The sequence below is a fragment of the Muscardinus avellanarius genome, assembly GCF_963383645.1.
Source record: "Muscardinus avellanarius genome assembly, chromosome: 1".
NCBI lineage: Eukaryota > Metazoa > Chordata > Mammalia > Rodentia > Gliridae > Muscardinus > Muscardinus avellanarius.
Window position 1 is genome coordinate 175,885,161 of NC_137786.1, and position 19,859 is coordinate 175,905,019.

The window sequence follows — 19,859 nt, forward strand, 5'->3', positions numbered from 1 at the left end:
TTAATATAAAGTTCTTTAAGGAGGTGGGTGCACACTATAAACACTTATAAAGAGGTTAGTGATGCCGGGCATGGTGGCGCACGCTTGTAATCCCCGCGCTTGGGAGGCGGAGACAGGAGGATCGCGCAGGTCTGAAGCCAGCCGCGCGCGCTGGCTTAGGAGACCCTGTTTCCAAATAAAAATATAAAAATAGGTCTGGGAGTGTAGCCCAGAGGTAGAAGGGCTTCCAGGAACCCCAGTACCACCAAAAAAAAAAAAAAAAAAAAAAAAAAGAGGTTAGTGATAAGCAGTATCAATAGACTAGGTTTGATTTTAGAGCCATGGAGGAACAGTTTTCCTTCTGATACTAAAAATGTTCCCAAAGAGGTTAAGAGCCTTGGTACTTTATGTATTCCCACCCAATTATTATTATCAATTCCTTAAAGCAAAATATTTCCTCTGCACTCTCAGAGCCCCTGGTATTTAGCTCTTAAGGAATCCACTGTAAAATGTTATAATTGTCTCTTTCACCCAATGAACTTACAGTGCAGAGACTGGCTCATTTGTCTTGGTGTTCTTGGTATATGGTACAGTGCCTGGCATATATCAGATACTTGATAAAATGTTTTAATGAATACCATAATCAACTGGGGCTGGGGAGCAGCTGCCCCTTTTTGACAGGGTGGGAGCTTCCTAACTCTTCCCATGTCTTCATTTTATTTTCTATTTTTTACTTTATTTATTTATTTATTATTTATTTTTACGGTACTGGGGATTGAACCCAGGGGTGTTCTTCCTCCAAGCTACACCCCAGCCCTATTTTATTCTCTATTTTGAAACAGGGTCTGAGAGTTGCTGAGAGTCTCCGTACTTGCTGACGCTGGCCTTAAAACTGCAATCCTTCTGTCTCAGCTTCCCAAGTATTGGGATTATAGGCGTGTGTCACTCACTTTTATTTGGACAATTTGTTCAAACAGAAGTCCTGATTCTCTTTGTAGGCTGGCTAACAAGCAGAGCAATCCCAACGAATACAGCTTATTCTCAGTTCACAAATTTAAGCGTACCTGAAAGAAGGTCCTTTGTAGGGGGGTTGTTTGAAGAAAGAATGCATGAGTCACTACGACTCTGGGCAACTGTCCTAATTTGAGGCTGAATTTCAGAAGTGTTGCGAAGGGACATCTGTTTCCGTGGAGCCTTGCCTTTCAGAGTTACGGACTCTAAACTCTGTGCTGAGTTAAGATGGTGCTGTGGTCCAAACAGAGACTCCTTTATTGTATCAGAGTTCTCTGCAAAGTACAAGTGATCCTTTCCCCTATTTTTTAAAAAAAGGAGAATGTCAGCAGTGTATAATGCATAATGGGAACACTCGGCTTTGTCAGAATCAGAGGATGAGGGATGGCAATGGAGCTTGAACTTCGAAAGAGGTGATTTATTTGTAATGTGACATTGCAAATCCATTTTTCATCTCCTAAATTAAATAAGAGAGCAGGTTGTGGTGGTGCACACTTATAATCGCAGTACTTGGGAGGCCGAAACAGGAGGATCGCAGGTTCACGGTCAGCCTCAGCTACTTGGTGAGGCTCTTCAAATTTAGTGAGAACCTGTTTCAAAATAAAGAATAAAAAATTGTGCTGGGGGTATAGCTCAGAGGTAGAATACCCCTGGTTCAATCTCAAGTATAGCAACAAACAAACAAAAAGCAACACAAAGGAGGTGGAGGGGGTAGCCAACACAGAGTCTCACACAAAACAAATGCTTTATAAGTAATTACTTAAGACAAAAGTCTATTTATTTCATTCTATTCCACAAAATAAGGTCCAGCCCTCTTTTCCCTCATGGACATTTCTCAAGGCATCTATATTTGTCATATTTATTTTGATGTCGGCTTCTCCATTGGACTTTAAGTAGCCCTTAACACAAGAATTGTGGTGTTTTTGGCTTTGTTGTTTTTGGCGCTGGGCATGCTATGTACTCTACTCGTGAGGCTTGTAGCCTCAGAAATTGCGGGTTGTGGTGGTGCACACTTATAATCCCAGGACTTGGGAGGCCGAGACAGGAGGATCGCAGGTCCACGGCCCAGCACCTGGTATCAAACCAGGACCCAAGTGGGTGCTAACAGTTATCTCCTGAATGAGGAACTGCATCTCTCACCATCTTTACTTTTTCACTCATCCACAAAAGAAAGAAAGAGTTCATGAGTACGGTGGGAGACAGATGACAGATGACAACTGGTATTAAGTATGGGAGTTACCTTGGTGTGGTCGATCTACTACTGTTGGCTGCTAATTCTTTTTCGTCAATTTTGATGGGAGGTATCCTCTGAGACTTTAATGGACTCAGAAACTTGGTATTGCTGGACTCAGTATTCTCTCTGATTCTCCGCTCAGATAAAAGCACATTTTCAGTCATGTCAGTGGTAGGAAGAGGACTGTAGCTGTCGTAAGTTTCTGACAGAGGCTCTAGGGCAAGTGAGACCTGAAAAAGACATGTAATATATCAGAAAGGAAGGTTATTTGTGTGTGTGTGTGTGTGTGTGTGTGTGTGTGTGTGTTACTGGGGAGTGAACACAAGGGGCATTCTACCTCTAAGCTACACCCCTAGCCCAATTTTATTTTTATTTTGAAATCGGGTCAGCTGGGAATGGTGGTGCACACTTGTAATCCTAGTACTTGGGAGGCTTGTAGGAGGCTTGTAGGCTTGTGGCCAGCCTCAGCTACTTAGGGAGGTCCTCCACAATTTAGTGAGATCCTGTTTCAAAATAAAGAATAAAATAGGAATGGGGGTGTAGCTCTGAGCCAGAAGGCCTCTGTGTTCAATCGCCAGTACTGAAGAGAAAAAAAAAAGTCTTGCTAGATTGATGAGAGTTTCACTACTTGCTGAAGCTGTTCTTGAACCTGCGATTCTCCTGTCTCAGCCTCCCAAATACTGGGATTACAGGTACGTACCACCATGCCCGGTTATCAGAATTTTTTTTTTTTTAGCATCTACTAAGATTTTTCTACTGGATTTAAATTAAGATCCCCCATTTCTTATAAGATTAAGATTTCTTGCCTACCTCAGAAGCCTCATCTCTTATTATGGTTCCCTCTTTTATTTCTCTGTTATAGTAAGACCAATTACTCAAGGTTTTCTGGGTGTGCCTTATATTTTATTGTTTCATCCCTCTGTATACACAATTTACTCTAGCACTGATTCATGATGTCTGGGTAGAGATGTTATGCCAACTGCATTCACATGTTTCTATTTACTCTGTAATTTTCCATGAATAAAACCAGCATTTACTGAATACTTTATTACAGGTCAGAAGCTGTAATAAGTTCCTAACACAAAGATGCTTCAGTGATGATATAACCCTAACTTGAACCTAGCTTTATTATCCTAACTTAAATTTAAGGAAAAAAGCAGAGGCTTTTGAGAGATATTTGTACCTTTTATTTATTATCCTGGTAAAATTACAAATTCCTCAAAGGCATCACCTGTCTTCTTTTTTCCATAGACTATATCATATCATCATATACATGGTACTCAAACCCAATATTATTAGTGATACAACACATTTTGCACTCTTTTTGTCTGTGGTGCTGGGGATTAAACCCAGGGGCATTCTACCTCTGAGCCACAACTCCAGCTCTATTTTATTTTTTATTTTGAAACAAGGTGTCACTAAGTTGCTGAGAATCTCACTGTTGCTGAAGGCAGTCTCTAACCTGCCATCCTCCTATCTCAGCCTACCCAGTACTGGGGTTATAGGTGTGTGCCACCATTCCCAGCATATTCTTCTTATTATTAGTTACTTGGGAAAAAGAAGTTCCTAGTTCTATGCTGGAGACAAGAAAAGGTGAAGAGGGAGGAACACTAAGATGAAAAAAATAAGTTCTTTTAGGAGAAGTAGAATGTGCTTGAAGTCACAGCCACTCAGGAGGTAGAGGCAGGAAGACTGCTTGAATCCATGTTTGGAGCCAATCTGGGAAACAGTGAGAAAAAGAAAAACCATTTCCTTGGCATTTCATTCCTATAATTTAAAGTTCACTATTAAAAGGTCCTCTGAGCCGATCTTGATTAATGAGGGTCTACACCTGAACATGTGTAAAATTATGAATAAGACATGGTTAACCTGGACAACCATTGGTGAGGGGGGGAGAAAACGGGGGCGGGGGGGGGAGAGGGCACCAAATATAGTGTAAATGTATACTACTTATGTTCAATAAAAAATTGTTAAAAAAAATAAAAAAAATTTATTTCCCATTTTAATAACCATATATATTAAAATCATACCTACTCTTCTCAGTTTAATGAATTTATAACATATTTACTCTCTAAAAAATCTAAAGGTATCAGGAATAAGTAAATACACTAGAAACAACATAACAAAAAGATATTCTTCACAGAGAAAAAAAAAAAAAGTCCTCTGAATAGCCCAATGGAGAAAAGCCTAATGAAGGAATAAAAAAAATAGTTTAAGTTAGGCAAAAATTTTCAGACAAAATTCAAGAATATCCTCCAAAAGAAAGAATAGCAGTTTTGAAAGTTCAGTTTCAATGTCAGAGAAAGCCCACGGCATTGTTTAAGCAGCCAATGACAGTGAAATAATGAATTGCCTAGCACATAAGTGAAAAATTGCAGTTAGATGTTTTAATATATCTTAGAGAAGGTCAATGGAATACTTTGTGCAGGAAAAGGCACAATCCCAATAAAATGTGGCTAGATCCTGATGAGAAGATTCTGTTCATCACCAACATTCTCCTACAAAGACTAATGGGAGGAACACAATGGGAAGGATACTCCATGCAGTCAGTGTCCCTGTAACTCAAAATCTTGGCTTCTCAAATATAAATGTTAGAACGTGTTCCCTTACCATTCATCACTTGCCAAAGACTGCCACTGCATTCTAAAGACAAAGAAAGCACTGGAAGAAAGGCTGTGTCCCTGGCCTTAACAATGACTTGCTGATTGGTCACTGAGTTTTGCTTTTGCTCTACGTAGATTTGAACCAGTAACAGAACAACTCATTGGCCTATTCCATCATCGGCTGATAAGAAAGGGTCAAAGAAAATTTTGATTATATCCTCAAAATCAAAACTTAAGAGATTAGCCTAACTTGGTTACAGATATATTTGTTGATATAGTTCTGTACCAAGTTCTATGCTACATGCCTAAGACAAATGGATGACCAAAACATAGACCCTGAATCAGAGGATCATATTATTTTGTAAAAAAATTTAAGAATGCTGGGTGTGGTGGCACATGCTTGTAATTTCAGCGTTTGGGAGGCTGAGACCAGAGGATTGCGGTTCACGGACAGCCTCAGCTACTTAATGAGGCCCCCCGCAACTCAGTGAGACCCTGTTTCAAAATAAAGAATAAAAAACTGGGCAGGGGGTGTAGCTCGGAGGTCAAGTGCCTCTGGGTTACATCCCCAGACCCGCAAAAAAAAAAAAAAAAAAAAAAAATTAAAAATTTTTAAAAAATTTAAAAAAAATTTAATGTAAAATGGTGAAATGGTGAGTACTAAGATGTGTACTAGGAGCTTTGGGAACATAAAAGAGGCATCTGAGCTTGGGGGAGAGGTCAGGAAAGAATACCAGGAATGGTTTCCAGGAGTAGAATACTAATATCTGAGCTAACAGTCTTAAATATACACAAGACAGATAAAGCTGAGGGGGGGAGAGGTAAAATATTAGAGGCAGAGGAAAGAATATCTGTTTAACTTTGGAGGTATAAAACAGAATATTGTTCCATCAATTCCTAGCTTTTGGACTTCTAAGGCCTCTGCTTCCTTATAATGTACCCAATATATTCCAGCATGCACCTCCTATATCTTCATTCCCGTGCAACCCACTCATGCCCCTCCAGTCTTGGTTTGCTCCTCTGCCATCCCCATTATTGAGCCCTACGATTTCCTTCCTTCCTTCCATCAACCGCATTACTGGGCCCTGAGTAGGTTTTCTTTCTCCTTTCCTTCTTTTGGATTCAGTCCTCTGCTGACCCCATTACTGAACCCTATACATTCTCCATTCCCTCCCTCTCTTTTGCTTGGAATTGAACCTAGGGCCTCACAAAGTTACACCCCAGTTGGATTTTCTGTTATATAAACTACCTTACCACTTTAACTGGACATTTCTTTCTTAAAAGGTCTCCATTTCCCAAAAATCTCCAATGGAAAGTTTTCACTTGCCAGGATAAAGAACACTGACTTACTCTTTTCTGGTGCTATCTCCACACCCTCATTCTATCAGCTAAATATATCACCCCTCTTTTGAAGCCCACACCATCCACATATATTATAAATATACCATATGCTTCTCCCATCCAAACAGCAACTTTAAGGACACTTATCAGCCTCTGGCAATGACTTCAGGTTCTCTCTCTCTCTCTTTCTCTCTTTTTGCATAACTGGGGATGGAACCCAGGGGCATTCTATCTTTGAGCTATATTATTCTTTATTTTTGAAACAAGATCTCACTAAGTTGCCTATAATTATTTACTATATCCATAACATTAATTGGTAAAATAGTAAATTAGTAGGTCTAATTTTCAGACTTATGCTAGTCAACACAGCATTTTTTTTTTTTTTTTTTTTTTGGTGGTACTGGGGTTCCTGGAAGCCCTTCTACCTCCGGGCTACACTCCCAGACCTATTTTTACATTTTTATTTGGAAACAGGGTCTCCTAAACCAGCCCGCGGGGCTGGCTTCGAACCTGCGTGATCCTCCTGTCTCTGCCTCCCAAGTGCAGGGATTACAAGCATGCGCCACCACGCCCGGCAACACAGCATTTTAAATAAATGATTAGACAGGCATGGTGGTGCACACTTGTAATCCCAGCATTCAGGAGGCGGAGACCAGAGGATCGCTGTTCAAGGACAGCCTCAGCTACTTAGCGAGGCCCTTAGCAACTCATTAAGACCCGGTTTTAAAACTTTTTAGTTGTTTTTTTTTTTTTTTTTTTGGTGGTACTGGGGTTCCTGGAAATCCTTCTAACTCCGGGTTACACTCCCAGACCTATTTTTATACTTTTTATTTGGAAACAGGTCTCTTAAGCCAGTGAGGCTGGCTTCGAACCTGCATGATCCTCCTGTCTCCGCCTTCCAAGTAAGGGGATTTCAGACAAAATTCAAGAATATCCTCCAAAAGAAAGAATAGCAGTTTTGAAAGTTCAGTTTCAATGTCAGAGAAAGCCCACGGCATTGTTTAAGCAGCCAATGACAGTGAAATAATGAATTGCCTAGCACATAAGTGAAAAATTGCAGTTAGATGTTTTAATATATCTTAGAGAAGGTCAATGGAATACTTTGTGCAGGAAAAGGCACAATCCCAATAAAATGTGGCTAGATCCTGATGAGAAGATTCTGTTCATCACCAACATTCTCCTACAAAGACTAATGGGAGGAACACAATGGGAAGGATACTCCATGCAGTCAGTGTCCCTGTAACAGTTTCACTCAGAATCTTGGCTTCCACGCCCGGCTAAAACTTTTTAGTTTTTTTTTAGACTAAAAAATAGAGTTGGAGGTATAGCTCGGAGATACAATGACCCTGGGTTCCATCCCCAGTACCACACACACACACACACACACACACACACACACACACACACACACAATTTATCTAGGTGCCCATTCCTAAGTGGCAAAAATTAGCTGGAGTAAACTAGGTGTATTAGTTGGGATACATATTCCAGTCACAGTTCTTAGCATGTTCCAGTGTAAGGCAGAGTGACAAGTGCTGTTTATCACTACATCTGGTGCCATGTTTTGGAATTTGTGCACAGTTCCATGAATTTTAACATATGAACAGGTATATCTAACTACCACCAAAATCAAGATAAAGTACACTTTTATTATCCCCAAGTAACTTTCTTGTGCTACCCATTTTTAGTAGTCACACCTCTCACCTCTATTCCTTAGCAACCACTGATTATAGATTTGTCTTTTCAAGAACATCATACAAGATGTGAGACTATAATACACCAATAAAGGTATAAAAAAATCATACAAATGGAATCATACCATCTATATTTTTTGTGTGTGGTACTGGGGGTTGATAACAGGGTCCTTTTACCTCTAAGCTACATTCCCAGCCCTATTTCATGTTTAATATTGAAACAGGGTCTCGCTAAGTTACCACGCACTGGCCTCAAACCTGCGACCCTCCTGTCTTAGCCTTCCAAGTACAGAGATTATAGATCCACCATGCCCAGCCAGTATATAACCCTTTTCCCTTTTTTTTTTTTTTTTGGTGCTTGAGATTGAGCCCACATGTGTTTTACCTCTGAGCTACACCTTCAGTCCTGTTTTATGTTACTTTTGTATTGAAACAAGGTCTCACTAAGTTGCAGAGGAACTCACTAAGTTGCTGAGGTTGGCCTTGAACTTGCAATCCTCCTGTCTCCCCAGGACTGGTTTTGCAAGGGTGCACCACCACACCTAGCAGTATAGAATCTTTTAAGATGAGCTTCTTTCACTCAGCATAATGTTTCTGAGCTTCCTCCGTCTAGCATAGGTATTTTGGAAGTGGGCAAGAGGTTATGCATTGAAAAACATTTTTTTTTTTTTTTTGGGTGGTGGTACTAAGGATGGAACCCAAGGGCTTCGACCTTCGGGCTACACTCCCAGACCTATTTTATATATTTTTTTAGGTTATGATAGAACAATAATTGTGAAATCGATGTCTTTACAAATATAGAAAAGAATGACTTTAGTAGGAGGTGTGAAGGATGCTTGGAACTTGAGATGGGCAAAAAACCACTAAGTGGATATGGACAAGTGGGAAGTAAAGGTAGGTTATAGTCTTGGTAAAAAGATGAGCAAAAGCCAAGAGGTGAAAATTAGTATGATAGATGGAAACCATGTACCAAACTATTCCATAAGAACTATTTCTGCCCAAATTGTTTTATTCTTTTTTCTTTCTTTTTTGTGGTACTGAGAATGGAACCCAGGGGCTTTCCAGCTCCAGGCTATACTTCCAGACCTATTTTATATTTTATTTGGAAACAGGGTCTCCCTAAGTTTTTGAGAGCCTCACTAAGCAGCTGAGGCTGGCTTCGAACCTGTGCGACCCTCCTGTCTCAGCCTCTCAAGTGCTGGGATTACAAGTGTGCACCATCATGCCTGGCAAATTGTTTCACTCTATGCAGTAAAGAATTAAAATATTTTTACCTGAAGTTCTCCAAGTTTCTTAGATGTTGGTGAAACAATGCTAAAAACTCCATTAATTTGATGAGTTGGAGAAAGTTGAGCTAGTCCACTGATCTGGACTCTGCCAACTGGAAGATGATCAAGTTTGGTGATTACTTCCAGCACCAGCACAGCCATATCTAGTCAGAAACAAAAATAACATAATCAAATATTTTTCACTTATTTTGATTTTATATTTTGGAAGTGGGCAAGAGGTTATGCATTGAAAAACATTTTTTTTTTTTTGGGTGGTGGTACTAAGGATGGAACCCAAGGGCTTCGACCTTCGGGCTACACTCCCAGACCTATTTTATATTTTATTTGGAAACAGGGTCTCTTAAGCCAGCTGAGGCTGGCTTCGAATCTGCGTGATCCTCCTGTCTCAGCCTCCCAAGCACAGGGATTACAAGCACGCACCACCACGCCCAGCTGAAAAACATTTGTACTTAAAAATTATTTTAATTTCAAAGAAACCAGCCACTTACCGTACCATATGTTGAGAGAATAATAAAGATTTAGAGAAGAATGGCATAGACATTGAGCTGGGGAAAAATTACACTGAATAAAATATTTAGTAACCAAGTATTTGATAAGGTAAATAACTTTAAAAGAGTACTACTAAATGTATTTACTACCAAGAACTCAGGCTTTGTTTTTCAAATATAAAAGCAACACATCTCAGTTCTTTCATTCTTACTATTTCCAGTTTTGAATTAGACATAGGGCTGCTATTACATAGCTGCAAGGGTTGTTTCTAACAACCCTTAGATACTCTCCAGGAGTATCTAACTGCTTACTCTTGAATTATATCTGGAGAACTGAGCTACTGAGAACACCCAGAACTAAGAGGAATGCAAATATATGCTTTATCTTCTTCAATAAATCACTTACATTTAATTCCTTCATGGCTATACTTTTTAGGAGAACTATAATGCATGCAAATGGAATCTACTGTCCTTTTGAGATCATATGAATTTTGAATATTTTCTTACCAAAGTTGAAAAAACAGTTCATTTTCACCATTTGTTCAATACTGAAATGAAAAGCATGTAGGACTTAGAAGACCTGTGGTTGTGTCCTGGCTCCACTAGTCATGAGCTATTTCTGAACCATGACCATCTGTGAAATAGGCATCATACCACCTACATCCCTGCTGTATGAGGAAGGTGGGGTATTGCATGTAGATCACACGGTACGGTGTCCTCCCACGTTGTAGGTGCTGAGGGGCTGCTGGATCGCTTTAGGCCAATTACTTAACATACCACAGTCCTTTTTTTTATCTACTCATGGGGGTTATCCAAAAGAGTCATATGAGCTAATAGATGGAAAAGTACTCTGTAGAACATAAAACGATGCATGTGGAATAAGGGAAATGAGCCAACATTTGTTGGCTATTTACTAACAGCCAATTTCCACCATCTCTCATTCTCTTTACAATTCTATGACATAGATGTTTTTATCTCTATTTGGGGATAAAACAAGGCAGGGAGGTCACGTAACATTTCTAGATTTACTTAGCTTTAAAGTGACGGAACTAGGCTAACACTCAGTTCTATTCATTTATAAAATCTACTACACTCTGCTCTGCTGCTTCATTATTCATTGCTTCTAGGAGAAAATGCTCAATTCCTAATAGACTTCTAACCTTTATCCTTCATTTTTGCTACGGAGTTAGAGTCAGTTGTTCAATATTGTTTCCACCCTTCCATTGTCTTTCATTTTTCTACAAACTGAATTCTATCTTTTTAGAGATGCACAAATCAAGTAGTAAGGCTCAGTGAAGTATTGTAATATTTCCAGTTCCTATTCTAACCTTTCCATGCTTCAAATATTTTCATGGCTGCTGTTTCCTGCAAGAGAATACAGGGTAAAGGAGGAAAGATGTAAGAAGAGTGCAAGAGGCAGATCTCAGAATCCTATAATCCCTCTATTTTTTGAGCCAGCATAGCACAACAGAAATCCTAGCGATCCTGGAGTCAAGAGCCTCTCTAAAATTAAGACCAGTGCTAGGGTAACTTGGGTTAGTCACTGTAAATTCCTGGAACGTCAAATTCATCACTTAGCGAACGAGGCTCATATTCACTGCCACTGCACAGCACCTCAAAGCATGCATTCTGCAACTTCCCGGAGGCTTTATTCTCATCCTCTTACTGTATTTTCACTTTCCTCCAAGACAAAGTTTTAAAGATTTCAAATGTAAAGATTTTCCTCATTAATTAAAAAAATCTATGGCATGGTTTTGTCATTGCCTGAAGATGAAACAGATACAAAGAAATGAACATGCTAGACATGGTGGCCCATGCCACCATGTACTTGGGAAGCTGAGACAGGAGGATCTCAGGTTTGAGGACAGCCTCAGCAAGTAGTGAGCCTCTCACCAACCTAGCAAAACCCTGTTTCAAAATAAAACTAAAGTATAGGCCTGAGGTGCAGCTCAGAAGTAGATGGCTTCAGGTTCAACTCCTAGTAAAACACACACACACACGCACACGCACGCATGCATGCACGCACGCACACACACACACCTTTAATCACTTTACCATGAATTCCATTTTAAGTGAAATATGAATACAGAAGAGCACATAAGATAACTACACCATACCATATAGCTTAAGAAATAGTTAAGCCGGGCATGGTGGCACACACTTGTAATACCAGCATTTGGGAGGCTGAGACTGGAAGATCGCGGTTCGCGGATAGCCTTAGCTACTAAGTGAGGCCCTCCGCAAATCAGTGAGACCCTGTTTCAAAATAAAGAATAAAAAATTGGGCAGGGGGTGTATCCGAGTTCAATCCCCAGACCCGAAAAAAAAAAAAATGACACTTTTCTAAATTTTAAGTTAGAGCACATAATCTTATAAAACTAATATTTGATCTCTTGGCTTTTCATTTTCTAAAAAAAAAAAAATGTTATACTTACATCCACAGTTGGGTTACTGCTTACAAGTTTTACCTCATCTCCTATTCAAATTCTATCTTACCTATGACTTCTTTAACTTCTTTCCTAACTAGATACATGAATTTGGGTGCTGTCACATTTGGTATTTAACTCTTAATTTACTGACAGGGACATAAGGGCCAGGAAGATGAAAAGGCTTACTCGCAGTCAAGTAGCAAGACTGAAGAGCAGAAGTAGAATTCTGGATTCCTAATAACTTTTAAGACTAGCCCTTATTAATGTCCTAGAATATTCTTATGATACTATATGTACTTGCATATTTATTTAAATATTGTCTGGCATTGCTTACTACTGTTTCATATATGTCACTTTTGTACTTTTCTTTTTTTGGTACTAGGGATGGACCTCCAAGATATACCCCAACTCAACTTTATTTCTTATTTTGAAACGGGGTCTCACTAAGTTACAGAGGGCCTTGCTCAGCTGCCAAGGCTGGCTTCAAACCTGTGATCCTCTGGTCTTGGGCTCTCAGGTACTAGGATTACAACCATTCACCACCACTCCTGACTAGTTTTATATTTTTCAACTAGTCTTAAAGCTCATTTTCAGTAGGAGCTATATATTAAGTTTCTGCAACCTCCATAGTGCCCAAGACTCAATGTATATGTAAGACTTATACCTACAATTTACCAGGTACTGGATCAATCACTTTATAAGCATTTTTCATTTAAACTTCACAATAATTTCCAACTGGTATGTGGTATTTCCCTCATTTGGTTAATATAAAATGGAGGCGCTAAGAGCTTAAGAACCTCCCAGTATCAGACAGCAATTTAGTTCTGAAGCCAGAGTTCAAACTTTTGCCTGTCTAGACTTCAAGGCCTGAGTTCTTCCCATTTAACCAGGTTGCTTCTTCATGAAAATACCTACAAAGTTAAAGAGAATCTACTTGGGAGGCTGAGACAGGAGGCTCGCAGGTTCATGGTTAGTCTCAGCTAGTTAGTGAGGCTCTCAGCAACTTAGTGAGACCCCGTTTCAAAATAAAGAATAAAAAAATATAGAATTGGAGTGTAACTCAGTGGTAGTCTGCCCCTGGGTTAATTCCCCAGGACCACAATAAATATATAAATACATAAGTAAATAAACAAGAGAGACAGACAGACAGACAGACAGACAGACAGAGAAAAGAAGCTACTTGACCTCATTTTACAGATGAGGAAATGAGGTCAGATACTAGAAAGCATTTTCCCCAAATCCTATAGTAAGCCAGGCATGGTGGCCCATTCCTATCTATAATCTAGGGATTTGGTAGGCCGACACAGAGGATCATGGGTTCACAACTAGCCTCAGCAACCTAGCAAGACCATGTTTCAAAATAAAAAAGGGATGGGGGCCAGGCATGGCAGTGCATGCCTGTAATCTCACTCAGTACTTGGGAGGCTGAGGCAGGAGGAGTGCAGGGTTGGACAGCTTCAGGAAATAAAATAAAAAGTAAAACAGGACTTAGGGTGTTGCTTGGAAGTAGAATGCCCAATCCTCAGTACCAAAAAAAAAAAAAAAAAAAAAAAAGGTCTGGGAATATAGCTTGGAGGTAGCATACCCTATAGTTTATAACAGCAACTTAAATGCTCAGATGCATTATTATACCACAGGATGCCTAAATAAATGTTTTTCCTGTTATCATATTAAAAGATACCTTCTATTTTACTGAATATTACTTCTTCTTTGTTAAGTTGTATAAAAATACTACCTGAGGATTTAAGTTTTAGCTTTATAGTACCAAATGTATCTACCGGTATTTTTTTAAAATAAGCCTATCATTATAACTAAACTTATTTGTGAAATTTGAACTAGAAACCAATCTGACTTTTATGTGACTCATTTCTGTAATCCTCACAGTGCCTTGCACAATATCTAACAAATGTGAGGTGTTCCATATATATTTTTTGAAAGCCTGAATTTTAGCACTTATTCTTTACATTTTGTTGTTTAAAATATGATCTCTTAAATTCACCTAAGGCCTTCCAGGATTCATAGCCCAACAATGTTTATATGATAAATGCCCATTTTTTTTTGTACTTGGTCTGGACTGCTTTGATAAATAATCCCACCATCTGAAATGTGCTTATGTAAAAGCTTGATCTGAATAAAGAAATAACACAGTATTTTTAGAATGCTTTCCTTTACAGGAGGCATTTTGCCTTCTGGTTCCCTATTGAAAGATCCCTTCCTTTCCTGAAAATCTTAAACACTAATTACTAAAATACCTATTTAGCATTTGGCAAGCATTATCGTGTATTATTAGCAAGTTTTACATCTATATAATCTTTCTCAAACATAATGTAAGCACCAGACTAGAGACTACAGTACTTAACTAAAAAAAAAAAAAAAAAGTATGATATAGTAAAAAGACCTATTTTTTTTTTGTGGTGGGGGAGAGGGTTACTAGGGATTGAACCCGGGAGCATTCTACCTCCAAGCTATACCTCCAGCCCTATTTTTTATTATCTTGAAACAGAGTCTCACTACATTGCTACTCACTAAGTAGCTGAGACTGGCCATGAACCTGCAATTCTCCTGTCTCCGCCTCCCAAGTACTGGGATTTCAAGTGTGTGCCACCAGACCCAGCTATGTTTTTCTTTTTGAGATGGAGTCACACTACATTGCACAGGCAAGCCTTGAACTCCCGGGCTCAAACAATCCTCCTGCCTCAGCCCCCCAAATAGCTGGGACTAAGGACTATGAAATTTTATATCAGGTAAAATTGAGTTCAAATATTAGTTCTGGCATTTATCAATTAAATAACCAAAAAGAGTATTAATTTCATTTCTCTGAATCTAACTTTTACTGTCTAAAAAAAATACATCTTACAGGGTTAATATTGTAAGGATGAGTATATATATATTATATATAAATATACACACACAACTATCTCAAAGTATATATTCAACAACTGGTAGCTATTATAAAGCCTCTCTGATGCCCCAATAATTAATGCACACAGATCCAAGGTACACAATAACACCTACTGTTAACAGCATAAACACATATTTCATGCTTCCTATTAGGTTAAAAATGATAAAATGAAAACACACCTGTTAGATAAGAGGTAAACTGCTTTGGACCACAGCGGATAGCATAACGTGTTGTTGTTCTTACAGCATCTGGTTCAGTCTGCAATGCATCTCTGGGACAAAAGAGGGTTCCATCTGATGTTTCTCCCCACCACCTCACTCGGACAAGTACACAAGTGGGAGGCTTTGCAATCTTCCATATGATTTTATTAATAGTAAGTTTTAGAAAGCAGCGTAGCTGGCCTTCAACCAGAGGTGGTAGGCTTGTAGATGGTGGAATGTCACTCAAACCTATGGAGGAATCCAAGAACCCTTAGTCAAAAAACTATACTAAACATAAAATACATAGACTCTGCTTTTTGAATGGAAACAAATAAAACACTTTAGTGTCTACAGAGAGAAGACTTATCCTAGCTATTCTAATACAGGTGAAGTAATTTAGCAGATTAGACCATAGAATAATGTCCCTGATCACTTTTGGCATACTCATAACTAATGAGTATTTAGGGCTTAATTCAGGTTATTCTAAGTAAAAAACATATTAACTAAGACATACTTAGTAACAAACTTATTTTAATACAAACTTATTTTAATTGAATACACTATTTGAATAATGATACGAGTGGATAAGTAGCTGAAATTTTTCTAAGTATTATTTTGATTTTCAAAATCTACAGTTTTAAAGATATTTTATCTTTACTTAAGTTTTCATTTTAAAACAATCACTAAATGTAAAACAACAACTTCTTTCACTTGATATATAAATGTCTTAGTCTATATGACACAACTTAGCATTTCAGTGAAGACAATATTAATTTTTCTTTCCTGCCCAGAGTATACAGCATTAAGAGTAACATCTTTTATTTTTTTCTGTACTGGGGTTGGAACCCAGGGGCATTCTACCTCCGAGCTACACCCCCAGTCCTATTTTTTATTCTTTATTTTGAAACAGCCTCACTGATTTGCAAAGGGCCTAAGTAGCTGGCCACAAACTGCGATCCTCCTGTCTCAGCCTCCCAAATGCTGAGATTACAAGCATGTGCCACCATGCCCAGCTTAAGTCTAACATCTTCTGATTCTGCCACTCTTTTAATTACTGGGTTTATAATATTTATTAGTTTAATACTTAATAGATTTCAGAAAGATGATAAATGGAAGTGTAAATGAGGTAATTAATCATGACTCTCGTTATCTTCTCAGTCATTACCTTTTCTAACAAAGACTAAAAAACCTAAAAAACCATTTCTATATTATATACACTGCTTACACTGTTCTATTCCTTTGACTTTTCTTTTGGGGAGCAGTCATGCCTCATAAGAAAATATACTGAATTCTATATCAGATCAAGAATCTATACAACTAATTGTTTGAACTTATAAAGAAAGCACTCTCTGCACTCTAAAGTAAAAAAAAAAACAAAACACCATAACCCTGGTGGGTAATTATTTTCAACATAAAATTTTATGCAGGTGCATACCAGTGCTTTTGCATATGGTATATGTTTTCCACTTTGATTTCCTCCTATTGATCTAATATGCTTGCCTGGTTTGACCCAAGGAGTACCAATTGTGGACATCTCCATGCTTCATTCTCAAATCCTCTCATCACTTCTTCAGGAAAAGTCACTGCCTTAATGATCTCTATTTTTTATCTTTTTGGCAGTACATGGGATGAAACCCGGGGCATTCTACCTCTAAGGGAGACCCCCCAGCCCTATTTTTTATTCTTTATTTTGAAACAGGGTCTCACTGAGTTGCAAACAGCCTCACTCAGTAGCTGCCGCTAGCGGGGAACCATGATCCTCCTGTGTCAGCCGTCCAAATGCTGGGATTACAAATGTGCACCACCACGCCTGGCTCCACAGTGATCTTTAAACAGCTTGAACAGGATTCATTCCCAGACTTCAGCTTCAGTCCTTAACACAATAGCTTAATGTATAGTCCCGGTCCCTAATTTTCACTACGCTGATTATAATTTAAGAAGGCAGGTTTTTTTTTTTTTTACATTGTTTTCCCCCTACCACTTGGAGGCAGCCTTGGAGAGATAAAATTTCCAGTTTCCTGATGTGCCCTGAGTTCCCAGGGTGACTCTTGTCACTATGACTAACATTTTCTACTCTACTGTTTTTCCTTGAGCTACTAACCTGAGAAGGTCCTCTTGCTAGACAACCTTTCATCATCCTAGGTCCTTTGGGAGAATCTTATGCCCTAACCCCTACTCGAAATCATACTACATTTGTCACTCCCTGCTCTTTTTTATCTCTATACTCCATACCTCTCCTTACTTCTGCTCACAGCCTTTTATGATTCGTAACTAACTGCTTATTGCTTTCTTCATTCGACTAACATTTACTGAGTCCTGGTTTATGACAGTCCTAGGGAATTCAATAATGTATAAAGTGTGATTATTTCCTATTAGAGGCACTAACATACTCCCCTCTCCAACTCATGTTTCTCCTAGGCACCTGTGCCCTTCCAAAACAAATGAATCCTGTTCAAGCTGTTTAAAGATCACCAAAGCAATGACTTTTTCCTTCTGAAGTGATGAGAGGATCTGAGAATGAAGCATGGAGATGTCTACAGTTGGTACTCCCTGGGACAATCCAGGCAAGCATATTAGTTTGATAGCAGGAAGGCCAAAGTGGAAAACATAAAACACTAGTATAGGAAAGAATGCCCTCATAATACCATATGCCTATAAACACACATCTACATTTATTTTAAAAGACTAATTTTTTTGTTGTCCTACTCATATGCATTTAACTCTTACCCTACCTCATTTATTAGCCTCCTCTGAAGGCCCTATTTCCTTTCCTTTCCCTTCTTAGCAGGGTCCTCTCTTTTAATCCTCTAGTTCTCTATTTTCTCTCTTTTATCCTTTCTTCCCACTTTTCTTAACCGGCGGAGGTGGCGGTCTCCCTACAACTCGCTGTTTCCCTCTTACGCCCGCCCTATTATGCTTTTCTCAACCTCTGACAGCTCAGGTTACCTCTCTTCCTGCGCCCACGGCCGCCCCCAGGCCCCTGGCCTTTTCGTTGTTTCATGACGACCTGGAGCTCTTCTTCACCAACTCAACTCGGCCGCCTAAGCCTCCCGCCATCCCTTCCCATGGCGCCTGCGTTCCCCAGCAACCGGCGCCGCTGGGCAGCCTGGGAGGCAGGAATATGAAGCTCTTTCTCCAACAGTCTCCGGAAAGTGGTGCAAAGAGAAGGCGCCAAGACGCCTTCCCGCCAATAGACTACAACACCCAGGATGCTTTGCTACAGTACCTCGGCAGGGTTTGGCGGGGGCGCCTCCTGCTGCGCAAGCGCAAGGCACTACATCCTTTGAGGACTCCATTGCCCAGAGTGCATTGCTCAGGAGAGCTCCTTCTTCCGGCCAGGGCCGTCGAGTCCTCCGCTGGGTCTGAGGAATCCACAGACTCCGTTACCCAGCCTCCTTTGTGCGAGGGCCGTTGCGCACTTCCGGCGGAAGTGAGGTGAGGGGTGGGGCTTGCGGAGCCGGTGGGCGGTAGGCGGTGCTGCCGGTATCTGGGTGCTGTCCAGAGGCGACCCAGCGTCGTGAGGAAGCGAGCTGTGACCGGTTGGGCCGCCCTTAGCGTGGGAAGAAGCTTCAGTCTCTGACGACGCGCGGCCTTCCTTTTAATGTCGGCCCTCGAAAAGAGCATGCACCTCGGCCGCCTTCCCCCTCGCCCTCCGGTACCCGGCAGCGGGGGCAGTCAGAGCGGAGCCAAGATGCGAATGGGGTACGTGACTCGTACCCCTTCTCCCTAGAGGCCAGGCCCCGGCCATTGGAGAATGGTGTCTGGGCGTCTGGAGCGGCACGGGAAGGGAGGCTGTGGATAGGAGGAAATGTTGGCGGCGGCTGGAAACGTTTAGGTGGAATAGATGACAGATTAAGAGACTAGGGGAGGCGACAAGGCAATAAACATTGGAGGTCAGATAATACTGTGAAGGGAGAAGGGATTGAGGGAAAGATTGGGGAAGGGTAAGTTAAGGGACGAGGGAAGCAACTCCAGAAGAAGGGATGGGGAAGGTTGGAGGAAAGAGAGTAGAGCGTGACATAGGTGGGTGAAATCTACCAGGGAGGGTGAAGGAAATGGGGAATGACGGAGAGAAAAGTTGAAGTTAAGAGCCAAGCAAAGATTTGGCAGGAGTAAGAAGACAAATGTGAAAACTGAATATTAGAGGTAAAGGACACCCGAGGCGGGTTCGGAGAAGGAAAGAGAACTAGGAAGCAGAAGGTTCTAGGCAGATCTCCCAGGAGTGTAAGAGGCAGATTCAGGGGGGTGAGAGGGTGACTAAGAGATTAGGTTTCGCAAAGGAGAACTGAGAAATGTTGGAATCGACCTAAGGAAAGGTAGAGAACATGAAGGAAGACTGTTAGGGACAATAGGAATATGTGGAGGAGCTGTGGGGGAAACGGAAGGTGAGATTAGGAAGAAGACTGAGTTTAGAGAGTGACCATAGGCTCTGGAGATTGAGAACTGACTAGGAATAGAGTTCAGTGAGTGAAAACGGTGTAGAAGTAAGGTCTGGGATTCTTTAAGAGGATGATTTGGCCAGTTTTCCGGAGGGCAAATTGGGTTGAGGGAAGCTATGTACTGGTCCAAGACTCAGAATTAGTGAAGCACTGGGAGTAGCTACTTAAAATGTTTTTGGGAAAACAGTTTGCTAGAAAGAGAGAAGAGCTGTGCGGAAGAGATAGCTTTGGAATTTGGTCTTTGAATAGC

General features: G+C 40.2%; 2 protein-coding genes across 2 annotated transcripts in view; one reads left to right on the top strand and one right to left on the bottom strand.

Moving 5' to 3' along the window:
• C2CD3 (C2 domain containing 3 centriole elongation regulator) overlaps positions 1-18,171 on the bottom strand; it is a gene marked incomplete at both ends in the record, with an annotated part of 121,978 nt that extends 103,807 nt beyond the window's left edge. Inside the window, 5 exons of the mRNA XM_080696269.1 lie at positions 1,044-1,291; positions 2,231-2,454; positions 9,137-9,294; positions 15,150-15,419; positions 18,117-18,171. Of these exons, the coding sequence (XP_080552395.1) occupies positions 1,044-1,291; positions 2,231-2,454; positions 9,137-9,294; positions 15,150-15,419; positions 18,117-18,171 (955 nt within the window). The remainder of the gene's footprint in view (positions 1-1,043; positions 1,292-2,230; positions 2,455-9,136; positions 9,295-15,149; positions 15,420-18,116) is intronic.
• A 600-nt stretch (positions 18,172-18,771) lies between these two features.
• The window catches only part of PPME1 (protein phosphatase methylesterase 1), a gene marked incomplete at its 5' end in the record, with an annotated part of 46,828 nt that continues 45,740 nt past the window's right edge, over positions 18,772-19,859 (top strand). Inside the window, one exon of the mRNA XM_080692832.1 lies at positions 18,772-18,872. Within this exon, the coding sequence (XP_080548958.1) occupies positions 18,772-18,872 (101 nt within the window). The remainder of the gene's footprint in view (positions 18,873-19,859) is intronic.